At 38.5% G+C, this 17,320-nt stretch overlaps 1 protein-coding gene across 4 annotated transcripts in view; it reads right to left on the bottom strand.

Moving 5' to 3' along the window:
• Positions 1–17,320, bottom strand: part of LOC107980680 (glutamate receptor ionotropic, kainate 2) — a 602,400-nt gene that overhangs the window by 303,469 nt on the left and 281,611 nt on the right. For all 4 annotated transcript variants that reach the window (XR_004227195.2, XM_031927147.1, XM_031927149.1 and 1 more), the window contains one exon: positions 16,315–16,452. Coding sequence is in view for 3 of the 4 variants with exons in the window: in XM_031927147.1 (XP_031783007.1) it covers positions 16,315–16,452 (138 nt within the window). In the remaining variant the exon portion in view is untranslated. The remainder of the gene's footprint in view (positions 1–16,314; positions 16,453–17,320) is intronic.

Here is a 17,320-nt window from a genome sequence, read left to right as displayed (position 1 = left end):
CAAAATGTACAAAAATAAAGAGCAATTAATCTAATCTAATCTAATCTCTCTCTCTCTCTCTCTCTCTTTCTCTCTCTCTCTCTCTCTCTCTCTCTCTATGTATTGACATAGAGAGACATTGGTCAAGCACTGAATGCACAGGAAAATCAGACGTTCCGGAATACCTATTTTGTAGCGTACATCAGGGAGCTCTCCTCCGATCTTGGCTGGTGTAGTATACAGACCCCCGAACGTCACTATGCAGAAAAAATCGAACCTTTTTGATCTTCTACGCGAACTTAGTAGTGACTATAGTAGCAAGATTATTATGGGTGACTTTACGACGGTACGTTGTCCATCGCAAGGCCGTCTTTTCCCAATGCACGTGTGTTTTGTGTTTTGGTGAGAATCGGAGAAGAGAGCATCGAGAGGAGAGGACAGTAGTTTCCGAGGAACAGCGGAGCAACGAGGAGCAACAGCCAGTTTTAGGAATGCCAGCGAGGGGACAAGATTCGAGGAATGTGTGTCGCGGGCGAGTACTTGTAGCTCTGCAGCGACAGAGCCCCGGTATAATGTACGAGAGTGAGTGAGAGAGAGTATGGAGACGCGCGCGGCAACGACGTAGCCAATAGGCCGAGAGAGAAGCGCGAGATCCGCGAGGGAAGGGCGAGCCCGCAGAAACAGCGAGTTTTCAGACTCGGAGAGGATCTGCGATACTCGTCGGCCGACGTCACGGCCCAATGGGGGAGCGCGCTGATTGGCCGCGAGCGGCGAGCGAGCCTCGTTAAGTGGGCACACCACCTTTGAAATTAAAATCAAAATTTTTCATTAAAAATTTATAAATGCTTATATAAATAAACCAATTTTTTTTTACTCTTCTTAGACATAATTACCTTTACTCTAATGGTTTTAGACCTTCTATATACCTCTATAATACCTACGTATAGTAAGGAGTCCATAATTCACTGACCGTAAGATTCCAAAGGAACGAATGGCCCAAATGAGCTCAAACTCTAGTATATTGTTTAAAAGTACATTAGTAATGGTATGAATGAGGGGATTTGGTTTAAAGGCTATAGCCGGGTTACTATGGTGAAATGGCCCCCTTGGAAAATGTATATATGTTATATACCATTCGATGGGGGATAAAAAAAAACTCCCATAGCCAAATTTTTAGCTCTCTGCCAAGTGCGCATGCGCAGTAACGTCGATAAACGTGTTTTTTTGATTTTATTTTTTTCTGAAGTCCCTATAGGATAAAAATTTTTTTAAAAATTCACATTGGTGTATTTTTATGTCATGAATAACTGCAATTTTTTTGGGATTACATAACCTCAAATATCGGATCTAAAAAAATTATTAAAGTTTTCAATCGATATTTTGACCCCCTTGTTTTTGAGGTGCAACTTTTTAAGTAGACTTTTTTTGTGTACTTTTTCCCGTTCTTTACGATGGCACTAACGTTTTTTCCTTAAAAATGGTGGCACAACTCGATTTGAGCCAAAAACTGATTTTTTTGCCATTTTTTCACGTTTTTAGCTGGTTATGTTACAATTTAGTTACTAAAGTGACTCCTTTTGAGTAGTTTTGCATATCTTCCCATGAAAACATAATCAAATGAAATATTTTGTTCGCTCCAAGCCGTATTTTTTATATTATCTTACGTTTTCAATGATGGTCTTATCAGAATTGTGATATCACCTTATTATAAAACTGATGGCTAATGTTATGTTCTTTTTAAACGTTCTGTGATTGGTCGAAAGTATTGTCTCTGTCGCACTTTTTTGTTTATTGTTTATTTTTATTTATAATAAAAGGTTATGCTTGGCCGCGCGGTTGACGCGGCAGCTGCAATGCAGACGATCTGCGTAGTGAATGGTCAATCATAAAATTAAGAATTATCAGGAGCATAAACAAATAAAGTATTTTGATTTCTTAATTAATTAAACGATGCGCAAACCAATGGCCAACATTGTTTTTTTCAAAACTAATTTTTTTTTTCTTACAATTGTCTATATAAGGGAGAAAGTACAATACGTCCCGTCCCGTCCCGTACCGACCCCGGGACATACCGTCTGAAATAAGTCACTTTTATATTATTGGCTAATTCTGTTCGATAACCCAATCGACGGTACAGAATTAGCCAATCCCGTAAAAACAGCTTATTTCAGACGGTATGTCCCGAGGTCGGTACGGGACGACGGACTCAATTGTACTTTCTCCATAATATACTAATACAAGTGAATGGTGAAAACGCTGTTAGTATAAGTTTATAACTTTTAAAGTAAATTAAAATCTAGCAAATAAAAATTGTTTCGATTTTTCTTTTTACTATTTCGGCTTTTGACTGATAATTGATAGCAATACTAGAAAAAATAATAAAGTAGTTAAGTATTTATTTTCAAATACATTGGAGTTAGTTGGAACCGAAGACTGACGCGGCTACTTTAAATCTTTCTGCTGTTTACTTCAAAACTAACAATCTTGTATATTTAAAGTGAGTACTATATATTTTACATATCTTTTAAAAAAATGAAGATTTAACAAAGTTTTTCAAAAGTTTTGACATCACAGATTATATGCTTTGATATTAGGGTTATATGTATTTCTAATACATATTACACAATAAATTAATATTTTGTTAAATAACTTCTTTAAAATCAAAACCTATTATTAATATCTAAAATGTTATTTTTATGCCGACACTTTGAGTTTTGAAAAAAATACTGTAACCAACCTACTGATAAATAAAAAATCTCCCATGTATTTATAATAAATACACTTGTATTTTACCGGTATATGCAGAGTAAGACTTATTAATGGGTAGAAAAATAAAATTTTTATTATAAATTCTGTAGTATTAAGAGTAATTGTATCAAAAATAATGACAGATAATATAGTAATATAATAATATGATATAATAATATAATAATATGATATAATAATATAATAATATAATATAATAATATAATAATGTAATAATAATAACAGATAATTATTAGACCTTTTTATACGCTAAATAAGAAAAACATGTTGTGTACGTTATTAAATTCTTGCATAAAATCAAAAGTTTAAACCAACATTAAATTATAAACTGTTTTAGTACTCGCATAAAGATCCGATCTTATCCTAAAACAAAAATAGCAATCAGATTTTAAATCAATAAGCTAACAAAAAAGTAATTAATAAAAATGAATTTTCAATCCTATAGATATAGATATACGTACAATGCATGTAAGGGGAACGAGTCTTTATCTATTTAACTTAACCAATTTAGGCTAATCACATAAAGTAAAATGAGAAATTAGTTAAACATAAAGTTGTTGAAACTATTAACTAAATAAAATTAAGAAGGAAAAACATTTGAATAAAATATGACAATAAACTTTTGCTAGAAACGGATTTGACGATTGATGAGTTGCATGTTTTGATGTAATGCGGTATATTAATTATACAAGTATGATTAAATTGATAAAATATAGAAAGTCTTGAACAATAATTAATTTGTTTATGTATAAAATACTGTCAAATTAATAAAAAATGCACATAAATATCTGCATATGACTATATATGATGTGATTTTTACTATAGTTAATTATTATGAGATGAGAAAAAATATTTGGTTTTACATAAAAACAATACATGAGAAATAATAAAAATGAAAAATAGAACTAATAGGATGCGAACTTATTAATTGTCAATTAACTTTTAAGTTAAAAAAATGTAAAATGAATAAAGTAAACACAAGCTAACCTATGCTTTAAACACATACGTATATGAAACATCATTAAAAACAACATTATTTATTTATTTTAAAATACACTATTATTCATGTCTAGATACAAGAACATATTTTTACAAAAAAACAAATTGAATATAATAATTTCATAGGTTTGTTGATTTTATAAAATCACTAGGTGCAAGCACTTCAATACAGTTTTTATGACAAAAAAAAATTATTTGCTTAAAAAACTTATAAATGAAATACAACTTATTTCACTTTTACTAGGCAATATTATTTTTTTACTTTTCATGTAAAGCTACTGAGAAAACTGGATTATACAAGAACTTAGATTATAATATTTTTGTAATATTTATTATTCATTCTAGTTTTTAATTTAAAAAAAGGCAAACAATTTTTTTAGTTTTTTAAAAACTAACTAACAGCATTTTTAAATGTATTGTAAAATATTTATATTTTATTATTTCAGAAGTGATCTTCTTGTCTAATGGTTAAATAAATATGGCATCTAATAGTAATGAAGAGTCAGATAACATCAGGAAACGCGATGATCGTAGATGTGCCATGTGTAATATTTATATTAGAAAATCAATTGGTCGAGAAAAGGAAATCGAATCTGAAGTTGAAATCGAATATGCTAAACAATTATCAAATAAAGATATTTACATCCATGATGTAATTTGTGATTCATGTAGAAAGCGATTAGCCAAATACATATCAAGCTCTAAACCTAAAAAGGTTAATGTTCCAGCAACTGCTTCGTCTCAAGATTCAAATGTTTCTGAATCATTTTCTCAGCTAACTGTCACTTCATCATCTCAGGAAAGTACACAATCATCTGTATACACAATAAAGGAACAAAAAGTACGAGCAACCACGGAATTACTTATTCAAAGGACGATTGCGGCACATAAATATTGCTTTGTTTGTGGGTACCAAAAACAGACTAATAATATATTAGTTCCTTTAGAGGCCCGAATTCAAGTTTATAGTAAAATGAATGTTTTTATTCCACATGGCAATAGATGCTGTTGCACACATTTAATTAAAAAAAGATTTTATGAAGATGAACTAAATAAAATTGCTGATGGTACTTATATAAGGCATGAAAAAAGCTCTAATAACGAGTACCAAAGAAAATCTTATTCAGGCCAAAAAAAAGTTCCTCTGACTAAACCATTTACTATATGTACTACTAATGGTTATGTTGTTGACCAGTTAGGTCCATATCTTGCAAATAAAAATGATGCTACAATACTGATTGAAATATTGGAAGAGAAGCAGAATATTTTACAGAAACTTCTTCGCCAAGGGGACATTTTTATACTGGATAGAGGTTTCAGGGACATTAAACAAAAATTAGAAAATATGGGTTATATTGTTTTGATGCCTGCACTCAAAGGTTCAAAATCTCAACTTTCTACGCAAGAATCAAATGAAACAAGATTCACGACAAAACTGCGATGGGTTGTTGAAGCAGTGCACGGAGTTCAAAAGAAAAAATATAGGTTATTAGATCACAAACTTGATAATAAAATGGTGAAAAATACTGGATCTTATTGTAAAATTTCTTGCTACTTAAATAACTTGTTTGGCAAACGCCTAGATTCTGATGAAGACATGCAAGATGAAATATTTAGTGCTATGCAATCTAGAAAAAATGTTGAAAATACATTAGCAGTTTTAGTAGCAGACAAAAGATGGAGTCGTCGGAAACTACCATTTAAAATAATAACTTCGGATGATTTACCAGACTTTCCTGAATTAACAATAAAAGATTTGAAAATTCTGTTTACAGGAACATATCAGCTTAAACAGACAATATCTTACTTAGCGGAAATGCTTAACGCAGATAATAATTTGAAGATTGGATATTCAAAAGAGACTAACAATATTCTCAAACTTGAAGTTCAATCCAGGCATATTAACAGAAAACAATACAAATGTTTCGTTGAGTATAAACCAAATGGTATTGGTTATTCTAGCATCTTAAGACACTGTTGTGATTGTGCTAACGGTAACCGTACTATAGGATGTTGTGCGCATATTGCTGCCATAATCTATTATCTTTCACATGGAAGATATTTATCAAAAATCATACGACCAGCTGAAATTCTGTCTAAAATGTTTCTTAATGATCAAATTGAAGTGTGTATTGATGAAGATAGTGACAATGATGAGTGAATCATTTTTTCTATTGTGAACATTCGTTATTTTTAAAAAGCTACTTGTATACGTTCCATAATTTATTTTAAATAGCCTATGAAGATAATAAATTATACTTTGTACGAATTGAACATACTTAACTTCAATTCCTTTTTACCTGATAATTATTACTGTCAATAGATTTTGAATAATCAATTAAGTAGAGGCAGATAAGCCAAATATGGCCTTTTTAAGACCACAAGACGCCAAAAGTACCCTCAAACGATCGATTTCAAGGCTATGTTTAGCTAAAAACAGGCTTTTTTGCGTGAAAACCCTTGCATTATGACATTTTTAGGTTAGTTTTGGGTTACATGGTACCAAAAATGGCCTTTTTCGGCGTTAAATCACTCAAATGAGGGCATTTTTAGGTTAAAGAGAAAAGCAGACACTGACAGCGGCGATATTCTTTTTATATATAGAGAGAAACCCTTTATTACCTCAAATTCTGATAAGACCATCATTGAAAACGTAAGATAATATAAAAAATACGGCTTGGAGCGAACAAAATATTTCATTTGATTATGTTTTCATGGGAAGATATGCAAAACTACTCAAAAGGAGTCACTTTAGTAACTAAATTGTAACATAACCAGCTAAAAACGTGAAAAAATGGCAAAAAAATCAGTTTTTGGCTCAAATCGAGTTGTGCCACCATTTTTAAGGAAAAAACGTTAGTGCCATCGTAAAGAACGGGAAAAAGTACACAAAAAAAGTCTACTTAAAAAGTTGCACCTCAAAAACAAGGGGGTCAAAATATCGATTGAAAACTTTAATAATTTTTTTAGATCCGATATTTGAGGTTATGTAATCCCAAAAAATTGCAGTTATTCATGACATAAAAATACACCAATGTGAATTTTTAAAAAAATTTTTATCCTATAGGGACTTCAGAAAAAAATAAAATCAAAAAAACACGTTTATCGACGTTACTGCGCATGCGCACTAGGCAGAGAGCTAAAAATTTGGCTATGGGAGTTTTTTTTTATCCCCCATCGAATGGTATATAACATATATACATTTTCCAAGGGGGCCATTTCACCATAGTAACCCGGCTATAGCCTTTCATAGAAAAAGTTTTATAAGCATATTACTGATTTTTTTATCAATTTTTGATTAATTTTAACATAACTATCATGTAACTTTTTTCTATGAAATTTAAACCAAATCCCCTCATTCATACCATAACTATTTATAAATTTTTAATGAAAAATTTTGATTTTGATTTCAAAGGTGGTGTGCCCCCTTAAATGAACTGCTATTAGGCTGTGACTGGGCAAGCAAGACTGAGATCGAGACCGATCTGGAGAGGGCTTTAAATAATCTCAACACAAATTTAAATTTTGCAATAGAGGAATTCGCTCCCCTAAAAACAGTTAAACCTAAAAAGAATTTTGCTCCATGGATTGGTCCTGAGTTGGAGCGGCTTATCGATAAGCGGAATGCTACCCAGCGACGCTATGAGCGTAGTGGGCGAGCGGAGCTTTTCTATGAGTTCCTTCGGCTCAGCAATGAGGTCGACTTACGCATTACTCAGGAGCGAGACTCTTTCCTACATAAACATCTCTCAGATGCTCTCGATGAAAACAAGGACATTTGGAAGGAAATGCGTAATCTCGGCCTTCTGCCAAAAAGAAGAAAGGAGTACTGTCATGGTTTCACACCGGGGGAGCTAAACGACAACTTTACTCTGTCTCACCCTTCGAAAACATAGAAGACGCAATGGATATAATTTCAACTGCAAACGAGGAAGGTTTTTCGTTTAAACCAGTCACTCTAAACGATGTAATCCTTGCCATATTTAATTTCTCCACGCAGGCAAGGGGGGATGACGGTGTTCCGCAGGGAGTGGTCGTGAGAGCTCTGCCGGTTATTGGTGGTTATGTTGTACGTATTTTTAACTCCTCTCTTGCTCGGGGGATTTTTTCTGGGTCTTGGAAGAGGGCGCAGATCCTAGCGCTTAAAAAGACCGTAGCTCCGACAACGGTCTCGGACTTTCGTCCCATAGTGCTGCTCTGCTTCCTCTCTAAGGTGCTCGAAAAGATCGCCCACGACCAGATTATGGAGTATCTAGATAGCAATAATATACTTGATCCCCTCCAGACCCACTTTCGTCGGAATCATAGTACACAAACAGCTCTACTGAAACTTAAGACTAACTGACGACATAAGAACGGTCAGAAACCGAAAGAAACTGACGCTACTGCTACTGTTCGACTTCAGTAAGGCTTTTGACAAAATATCTCCGTCAAAGTTACTCCTTAAGCTTTGTCAACTGGGGTTTCCCAGGTCGGCTCTCCTGTGGATTAAGTCATACTTACAAGGTCGTACTCAGAAAGTCATAAAAAGCAAGAACATGTTCTCAGATTGGACCGAAACCAATCTGGGAGTTTCACAAGGTTCCGTCCTGGGCCCTCTTTTATTCTGCCTTTATGTCAACGACCTACAACACCTAATCAAAGACAATTTTACATCAGACCCGACGAGCGACTCAAGCGACTCAACTGTTCACAGTTCGGTTAAGCATATCTTTTATGCAGATGATCTCTAAATCTATCTGCACACGACCAAGGAAAAATGCAGGAGGGTATTACTCGACTGACTGATGCGGCGGAACTCGTGTCTGGATGGGCGGAGTGGGCCGGTCTGCGCCTCAATGCTGGCAAAACTAAAGCAATTTTATTCGGGCCAAGGAATGGCAATATCGTTAACGATATGAGCTTGCCAGGCATTGGGATGCGGTCCGGAGTCCTCATCCCTTTTAGTGGCGATGTGACGAGTCTCGGTGTTATACTTGATAGTGGTCTAACGCGAAAACCGCAGATAAACCAAATAGCAAAGAGAGTCAACAAAGCCCTGTACAGCTTGCGGTTTATCAGGGCCTGTACCACTGAGGCTCTTCGCAAGCGACTAGTTGAGGCACTGGTCCTGCCGCATCTTGACTACTGCTCTGTGACATATTTAGACGCAACAAACGAGCAAAGAACGAGACTACAGGGACTGAAAAATTCATGCTTGAGATATGTCTTCGGGGTTAGGAGGGATGAGCACATTACTCCGTACCAAAAACGCCTGGGCTGGCTTCGAACTGACTCGCGAAGGCAGTACTTTATTGCATTGCTTATGTATAAAATCCTGCGTATTGAAGAGCCGAGCTACCTGGCTACTCTCTTTTCGCGATTTCAGCCAAGTCCTATATATAGAGGAGAGCCACCGGAACTCGCCACTCCGGCGGTGTGCGCGGGGTTTTTTCAGACTGAGAGTGTCCGCCTATGGAACTCTCTGCCATCATCTTTGCGTCACGCACCATCCTACGCGAGTTTGAAAAGGATGGTGCGTCAACATCTATTTGAGATTGACCCGTAATGAAACAACCTAACTTTGAGTTTTATTATAGTATTATTACTTTCCGACTGTGTTATTACATGATGTAAGCGCTATACCTTGACAAAAGTATAAATTAATATTCTATTGTGTAATCTCACTATTTTTGATGTGTTCACACGAACTATATTTTAAATTTACTGACTTGTATCTACTGATTGCATTTGTACTGTTTGCCTACGGTGAATAAAAGGTCTCTCTTATACTACCGTCGGTCCTCCTGTCGGCGCCTCCCTGACTCCTCGTAGACCTGGTGGCGGCTGGCTTCCCTGGCTCTTCCACGCCGATCATGCTGGCTGCTCTGGTCCTTACGATAGTGGTAGTGGACTAGCTGGCCTTCGTCCTCTCGTGCTGATCAGGATGGTTGCCGGCTCGTCCGGACGTCGGCACCTCCTAGTACCAACGCACTGCACCTTTAACTCACACAAACACACGCACACTCTGCGACATGCGGAGGGCTAATCAGCGCGCGCGCTGACGAGGCTCGCTCTCGCGCCAACGTTGACGGTTAGCTAGCCCGTTCCTCGAACTATAGGACAGGCCAGCGCCGACAACAACAAGCTGACTCGCTTGTTTCTTTCGCGCACTCAGGTCTTGGCCGCATCGACCGAGATTCCTCTTATCGACGTTGCAAACGTCGCAGCGGATACTGTGGAGGTACCGTCCTCAGACAAAGGCGTAAGGGGTGCTGAGAACCCATGTGCTCGGGCGCGGCACCATCGTCGGACGAAGGTGCGCGGGGTAGAGAGAGCCCCGCGCGTACAGTAACAACGCTATCATTAGATGAAGATGCGCGGGGCAGACGACCGAGCCCCTTGCCTTTCAGCACGACGACTACTTCATCAGTCGACCTCGCCTATGACGCCCTTGAAGAAGAGCTCGAGGAGCTGATGTGGAACGTCGAGGAGATGAAGAGGTGGGAGATGGCCGCGTTTCGTCAGTTTGACGAATTTATACGTCGGGCTGGCGGCGACGTGCCTCCCCAAGCCGTGAGATGAGCCGCGCGCATCCACGACCGTCGCGAGAAGCAGGCGTCGATCCGGGCAACTCGGCGATCCCAAGAGATCCACGGTCGTGACGAACAACGCCGCAAGCAGGAGGCTTGCACGCGTATCAAGGCTATGCGTCTCAAGCGAGAAAAGCTTGAGAAGGAGAAGAAGGAGGCAACTGCGCGAGCGAGAGAACTCGAGCGCGAACTAAACCGCGCTCGCCTAGACAAAGAATTCACCAAGAGCCAGGCGCGCTAAAAACAGGCGTACCGTGAGAAGAAGCGGGAGGAGGGATGCCGCTGCTACGTCTGTGGTAACCCCCGAGTACGCAACTCCGCATATTGCCCTTCCAAGGCGGACCAAGAGGCCATCCGGCGGGAACACCCCTGAAAATTTTGAGCAAAGAAGTAAGGGGAAGAAGAAGATGTAACAGTTACGGCGAATAAATAGTACCCGAAGGCCCCCGAAACCAGTGTTCTTCGTCATTTCCATTACCTGTGCATTTATTCATTTTTAGTATCATCAGCAGGTCGATTAGGATTTCGAGGATAGCAAACGACGTCAGCGGCGACGCTGACAGGAGATTTTCCGCGAGGAGGAGGAGGAGCGAGCGCGCTCAGATTCGTTTTCGCTTCGGCTGGGTCAACAGCTATGCTACCGATACCGTCAACAATCCGCAAGCCGTTTGTCCGTACCGGCGTACAAGTGTGTTCCCTAGCTTCGAGTGCCTGGAGGGACGCCTCCAGATCCACCCTAGCCCACAAGTATTCCCGGTGCCGTCAACGGTCGTAAGGACGAGGGATAAAGCGTTCAGCCAGCGACTGAGTAAGTAGGTTCTCCATCAATACCTGGGACGAAGCTGCCAAAGGCCGAAATTCGTCGCCAATGAATTGTCGGCCCGGGTTCGCCTGAGAAACCGCGCGCGTCCTCCTCGCAATCGCGCGTGCAAGCGTCGTCTTCTAGAATTTGCAATAATTCGTATTTCACTCAGATTCGACAATATATTTTCTGGCTATTAACTTTACACGCGAGTGTTTCTTCTTTGTGCAATTCCCGATTACCCCAGCCGTCTTATTACCCACGTATACGCGGAGGAAAGCGTGGTGCTCTGGGCGCACCACGCATTTGTAGCGAGCATTGGGCAGACCAACGCACGGATGATAGCGCTGCACCAGCGGCTACGTCCGTTCGCTATCGCCTGGCCATCATCGAGGGATCGCCGACCGGGAAATTAACCTCCTGGAAGTGACGTGCGGCATCTTCGCGGCCGCACGATAAGCTGTTGAAAAAAAAAAAATATATATATATATATGTATGTGCGTGTGTGTGTGTGTTTTGCTAATTCGATCTTATTTTCAATATTAAATTAATATTTTTTCTGGGCCAACGACGATTGCTAGTTGAATTTCTATATTTATTTTTGTATTAAGAGGTATCTGAATTAGCAAAAAAATTTTTCAAAATGTGCCACAGAGCGACCCCTTATTAAGAAAACGCGTTGGTAGCTGAGCAGGTCTGTAGTTGATTAAAAACAAGGTGAGAGAAATCACACAAATAGGCCACGCGTTTTTAGTAAGTATTTTATTTCTCACTTTTTCTTTCTCATAATTCGTTTCACGAGAGGTCAATAAAATATTCCAAAAGTCTGAAATATTATCAGTCAGTGATTCAATCATAACGATAGAAGTGATATTCTACTTCACTGACTGCTAAGGGAAAGTTAGCTAGCATTATAAATCAGTGTTTATTTTAAAATAAAATACATAAGAATCTATTGTGGTTTCAAAAGATTTTCTAGCAGCTATTAAGAGCTGTTTTTGCTTAGATGGCCTAGTTAGTCAGGCACTGATGGCGCTAAAACTTTGCATGTCAAAGCTTAGAGTTACTGTCTAGTGTCGCTTATCATAAGTTTAAGACATAACACTATTCCAAAACTTTCTCTAGGAGAAAGCAAAATATTCTCTTATTTATGATTGACTGCTTGGAACTTAATGGTTATAAGTTGGGTGGGTTTATTTATTTAGAATTCAGTATGTTTGTTTCACATCAGCATTTTATTCTGCCCAATGTAGGCTGTTTTAGGATTTTGGTTTAGCATAATTTTCGTTTTTTGATTTGCATCCCCCTATGTCTAGGATAGATGAATGTAGGGGCTTGAGATATATTAGTATTAAAATATTATATTTGCAACTCTATGCGTATGGGGTGAGTAGATTTGGGGTATGGTGGTTTTGTAATCAAGTTTCAGATTAGCTAATTGTTGTTTGAACTATGCCGTCACCTACAACTCGAACATAGCTGCTTCGAGCTGAGACTCTTAATGGCTTACTTTGTGGAATGACGCGGATTACTTTAACTGCGGTGTCCCTTGAAGTTAGCTGTGGGAGCTGATAAGAATAATTGTGACCCTACCACTGATGAAACTGTAACAAACATAGAACTTACATTGGAGCTTATTAGATACACTTTACATCCTTATGCTTGAAGTGTTTTTTAATGTTACAAGTCTGTGAAATTGCTAAATTTCAACTCTTTTTTCTGTACAGTGTTGAAGGAATTTTATTTTTTTTTATTTTTTTTTTTTTTTACATGGCATTTGGAACTCGAAAGTTCATCGCCTCATCTACGCAAGCCTTCCACGCTGCCCTGTCTTGTGTCAACCCCACCCAAGATGCACCTCTCCGATCGATACCTACCCGTCCTATTTCTACTAAATCCGTTTTTACGTTGTCCTCCCATCTACGTCGTCTCCCATTCTCGCTACGTGCCCTGCCCATCCCAATCTGCGCGATTTTATTATTCTGTTAATATTTGGTGACGCGAACAGATTGTGTAACTCATCATTGTGTAGTCTCCTCCATTCCCCGGTTTCCTCATCTTTCTTCGACCCGTATATTTTTCGCAAGACTTTATTTTCAAATACCCTAAAACGGTTCTCCGCCTGCTTAGTGAGAGCCCACGTTTCGCACCCGTACAGAACCACCGGCAGTATTATTGTCCTGTATATTCTTATTTTAACGTTTTTAGACAACAGCCTCGACTTAAGTCTCGTTTCTATCATTTATGGTCGTACCCAGATACCTGAATTCGCTAACCTTTTCAAAACTAAAATTACCAACTCTGAGATATTCCTCCCCTCTGCAGATGCCTAGCTTATCCACAATCATGTACTTTGTTTTTGATTCACTCACTTCTAACCCTGTATACTCCACCGCTTTTATGAGGATTTCCGCGTTTCTTGCTACCGTATCTCTACAATCCCCCAGTATATCCAAATCATCTGCGTAGCCTAGTATCTGCGTTGTTCCATTAAGCGTTGCACCCAGCTGGCTAACCTGCATTTTTCTAACGGCATACTCTAACGTTAAGTTGAACAGCACCGTAGAGAGCCCATCCCCTTGTTTTAAACCATCGCGTATCATGAAGGGTTCTGATACATTACCGCCTACTCGGACCTTTCCCGTGCTTCCGTTCAGACATATTTGAATTAATCTCACGAGTTTTTTCGGTACACCGAGAAGTACTAGAATTTGATACATTTTGCTTCGCTTAATAGAGTCGTACGCTTTTTTAAAATCTATAAATAGTTGATGTATGGTTTCGCAAAATTCCCACTTTTTCTCTAACAACTGTCTTATAGTAAACATTTGATCGCTCGTCGATCTGTTGCGCCGAAATCCGCATTGATAATCTCCTACTATATCTTCCGCGAATGGAGTGAGTCTAGCTTGTATTACTAACTACATGTATTATAGTTATTGCAGTCTGTCTTATCCCCCTTTTTAAAAATCGGTATAATGATAGATTCCATCCAATTTTCGGGTATTGTTTCATTTTTCCAGATGGCACATACTAGTTAATAGATTTTGAAAGTGAGCTCGACGCCCCCATATTTGAGTAACTCAGCTGGTAAAGAGTCATTTCCCGCGGCTTTGTTGTTTTTTAGTTTTTTAATTGCGGCCTCTACTTCTTGGTAGCTCGGTTCCTCCACGTGGGGTTTAGCAGTGTGAATTTCGTCCCCTAATTCTTCGCTATTGTCGTGCACGTTTAATAATTTATCGAAATAATTTTTCCACAGCGACAGTAATTCGTTGTCATTTGTTACGAGGTCCCCGTTTTCGTCCTTCATCAATTGCACTCTACTCCTAAAACCCTTTCTGATGGCGTTAATCCCTCTGTACATTTCGCGGGGGTTATTTTCCTTACTGTTAGTTTCTATTCTCCTAATAAGATTCTTTTGATACTCCCGCTTCTTATTTCTGTAGATCGCGCTCGTCTGTTTCCTTACGTTAAAATACTCTTCTACGGTCCTATCGCTTCTATTTTGTAAGCTATCTAATTTAGCCTTTTTGCGCCTTTCAAACCAGAGTTCGCACTCTTCGTCAAACCATGGTTTGCTCTTTGGCTTTTTCTTTTTACCCAGTACTTTGTTCGCGGCCTCTTTTACCGTTTTTTCGATGTGTTTGCTTCTTCAAGTGCCTGAAACCTGTTATTAATTTCTATCTGGTACCTAATTCGCTCTGTTCTATCTCGTAGTTTCTCAATATCGAAGCTTTCTACCTTGTTTGCTCGCTTACTATTTTGATTCGCTACTAGTCTAGCTCTTAATTTGGCTACTACTAGGAAGTGGTCCGAGTCGCTATCTGCCCCTCTGTAAGCCCTTACGTCAAGAACATTAGTATGACGTCTTTTTTCAATGAGGAAATGATCAATTTAGTTCTGTGTGGCCCCGTCCGGCGATGTCCACGTTGCCTTGTGTATGTACTTGTGCTTAAAGCACGTAGTTTTGATTATAAGATCTTTTGTCGCCGCGAAATTTATGACTCTAATACCGTTATCATTGCTGGCTTCGTGCAGGCTTTCCTTACATAGAGTAGGCCTAAACATTTCCTCCCTACTATTTTAGCATTGAAATCGCCTAATACTATTCTTGTGTCGTAAGACGCGAACTGGTCGATTACCAGCTCTAAAGTTTCGTAATAGCGATCCTTAGCTTCTTCTTCTTTGTCCTCCGTAGGACAGTGTACATTAATAAATACATATCTATACCATTCACCTTCGATAATGATGTACGAGAGCCTATCATTGACGGATTTGAAACTTTTAACCGAATGTATGATGCTTTTGCTTACGAGAAATCCGGTGCCTAGAGATCCCCCACTCCCGGCCCCATACAGGTACGTGAAGTTACCCGATGCTAGTACTCTGCCATCTGGCCACCGCGATTCCTGTATTGCTACCAAATCTAGATTGTACCTATCAGCTTCCTTTACAAGTTCTTTAAACGCACCTGCTCTGTATAGACTGCGAACATTCCAAGTTCCGACCCTTAAATCCCTTTTGGTTCGGATTTGATTTTTTTGAGCCATGATGTTATGTTAAACCTGTTCCGATCGCAGGTGAGTCCACCGTTCTAGAGGTGATAACCCCCATACTTCTCTAGAACTAAGTATGAGAGCTTTCCGACTTTGACGAGGACAGTTTCAGCTCGTCGTCAGACACACTACGGTTTCATTCTCGCATCCTAACGCCCCCCTGCAAGGCAGCGCGCCTTCGCTGGCATCGTTACCGCGTAAGACCAGGTGACGAATCATTCTACACATCCCCTTTCGGGGCAGTTCTCATCGCTCCCGCATCCTCCTCGGCAGCAGGATTTTTGCCCATTTTTGTAATGTGTGATGAAAGAGATAGATTGAGAGATAAGAGATAATGTGAAGTGTTTTTGTTGTTGTGGTGCTTGCGTAGTGTTTCTAGATGAATGCGTTCGACAGTGTGGGCTCATCACACCCACGCCTGTTCCTATCGGCTGTCCGCGGCTGCTTATTCAATTTATTCGCAGCTAACCTCTTTCTCAGGGGCTGTTCCTCTATCCGCAACCTAAGGACGCGCTGTGTAGTGGTGATAGGCACCCACCCGTCCGATCTGGACGACAACGCCCAAGACCCGCTTAGGGTAGCGACATTGTAACAGGAAGGAATTTTATACATACATTAAATATAAATATGTGTTACTAACCTCGGAGCAATATCGGAGCCTTGTTGCATAAGTGATCCAATTGTAAACCATAAAGAATTCAACAACGTGTAGTCATTTTCTAACGTTGGAATTTGATTAGTACTGGTTCGAGAGTTTTCCCACTCGTAAGGACTAAATCTGGAAAATTGAAGATAAAACAAATATTAAATACCGCTTAAAGCAAATCACTTAGCTTTCTAAATGAAGCACTAAGCTATTGTCAAAGGTTAGATTATACACGCTAAAGTGGTTCATAATTTCCAGACATTTGCGCCTTTTCGACAAAATTTTGTACCGATCTTTTCCATAATTGTAAGTTTTATTTCACACTGTACATACATTATTATACACCAACAAATTTTTAATAAATACAAATTTTTCACATCAGTCTCCTGATCAGGGCGGCATTGTTCGTCGAAACGTTGAGAAGAAAAGAGAAAATGTTTTAAAGTTTTTTCTTCCAGACATTTGATTTGTCCACTTGTAACCCTTTCAAAAGCGCAGATATTTAAAAAAAAAAAATAATTTACTTGCATTTCTCATTGTTCGTCGTGATTAAAAATATACAAACATTTTCACGATTTTAAAAATACTTTATTCACCGGATACTATTTCAGACGAGAATGGGTCTAAGGGAGATTGGTTATATGTAATATGTTTCCTAAATCAACTTGTAGAAGCTAAAATCTTATTGTTATTGAATAAAAAGGGAAAAAAGTCGCTTAAAGTTAATAGCATAAATGTATTATTATCCGCGATTGAAAATAAAAATTTCAAATCGAGACAGTCCAGCAGTCAGAAGTTATAGACTGATTAAAAATATTAACTTTGAAATGTTCAAAGATTATTCAAAGTCTAAATTACAAATCAAAAAACTGATCTACATACTAGAGGATAATCCAGTTGTGTTGTGCCTTGAGCAAAAGGTTGCTGACGATAAATACAAAGTAAGAGATCTTATAATAAATAAAATAGATAAGATTTATTTTAACAAGATTTTAAATCT

This window comes from Nasonia vitripennis (assembly GCF_009193385.2).
Source record: "Nasonia vitripennis strain AsymCx chromosome 3 unlocalized genomic scaffold, Nvit_psr_1.1 chr3_random0012, whole genome shotgun sequence".
Lineage (NCBI taxonomy): Eukaryota > Metazoa > Arthropoda > Insecta > Hymenoptera > Pteromalidae > Nasonia > Nasonia vitripennis.
This window is presented reverse-complemented; position numbering and strand designations above follow the sequence as displayed.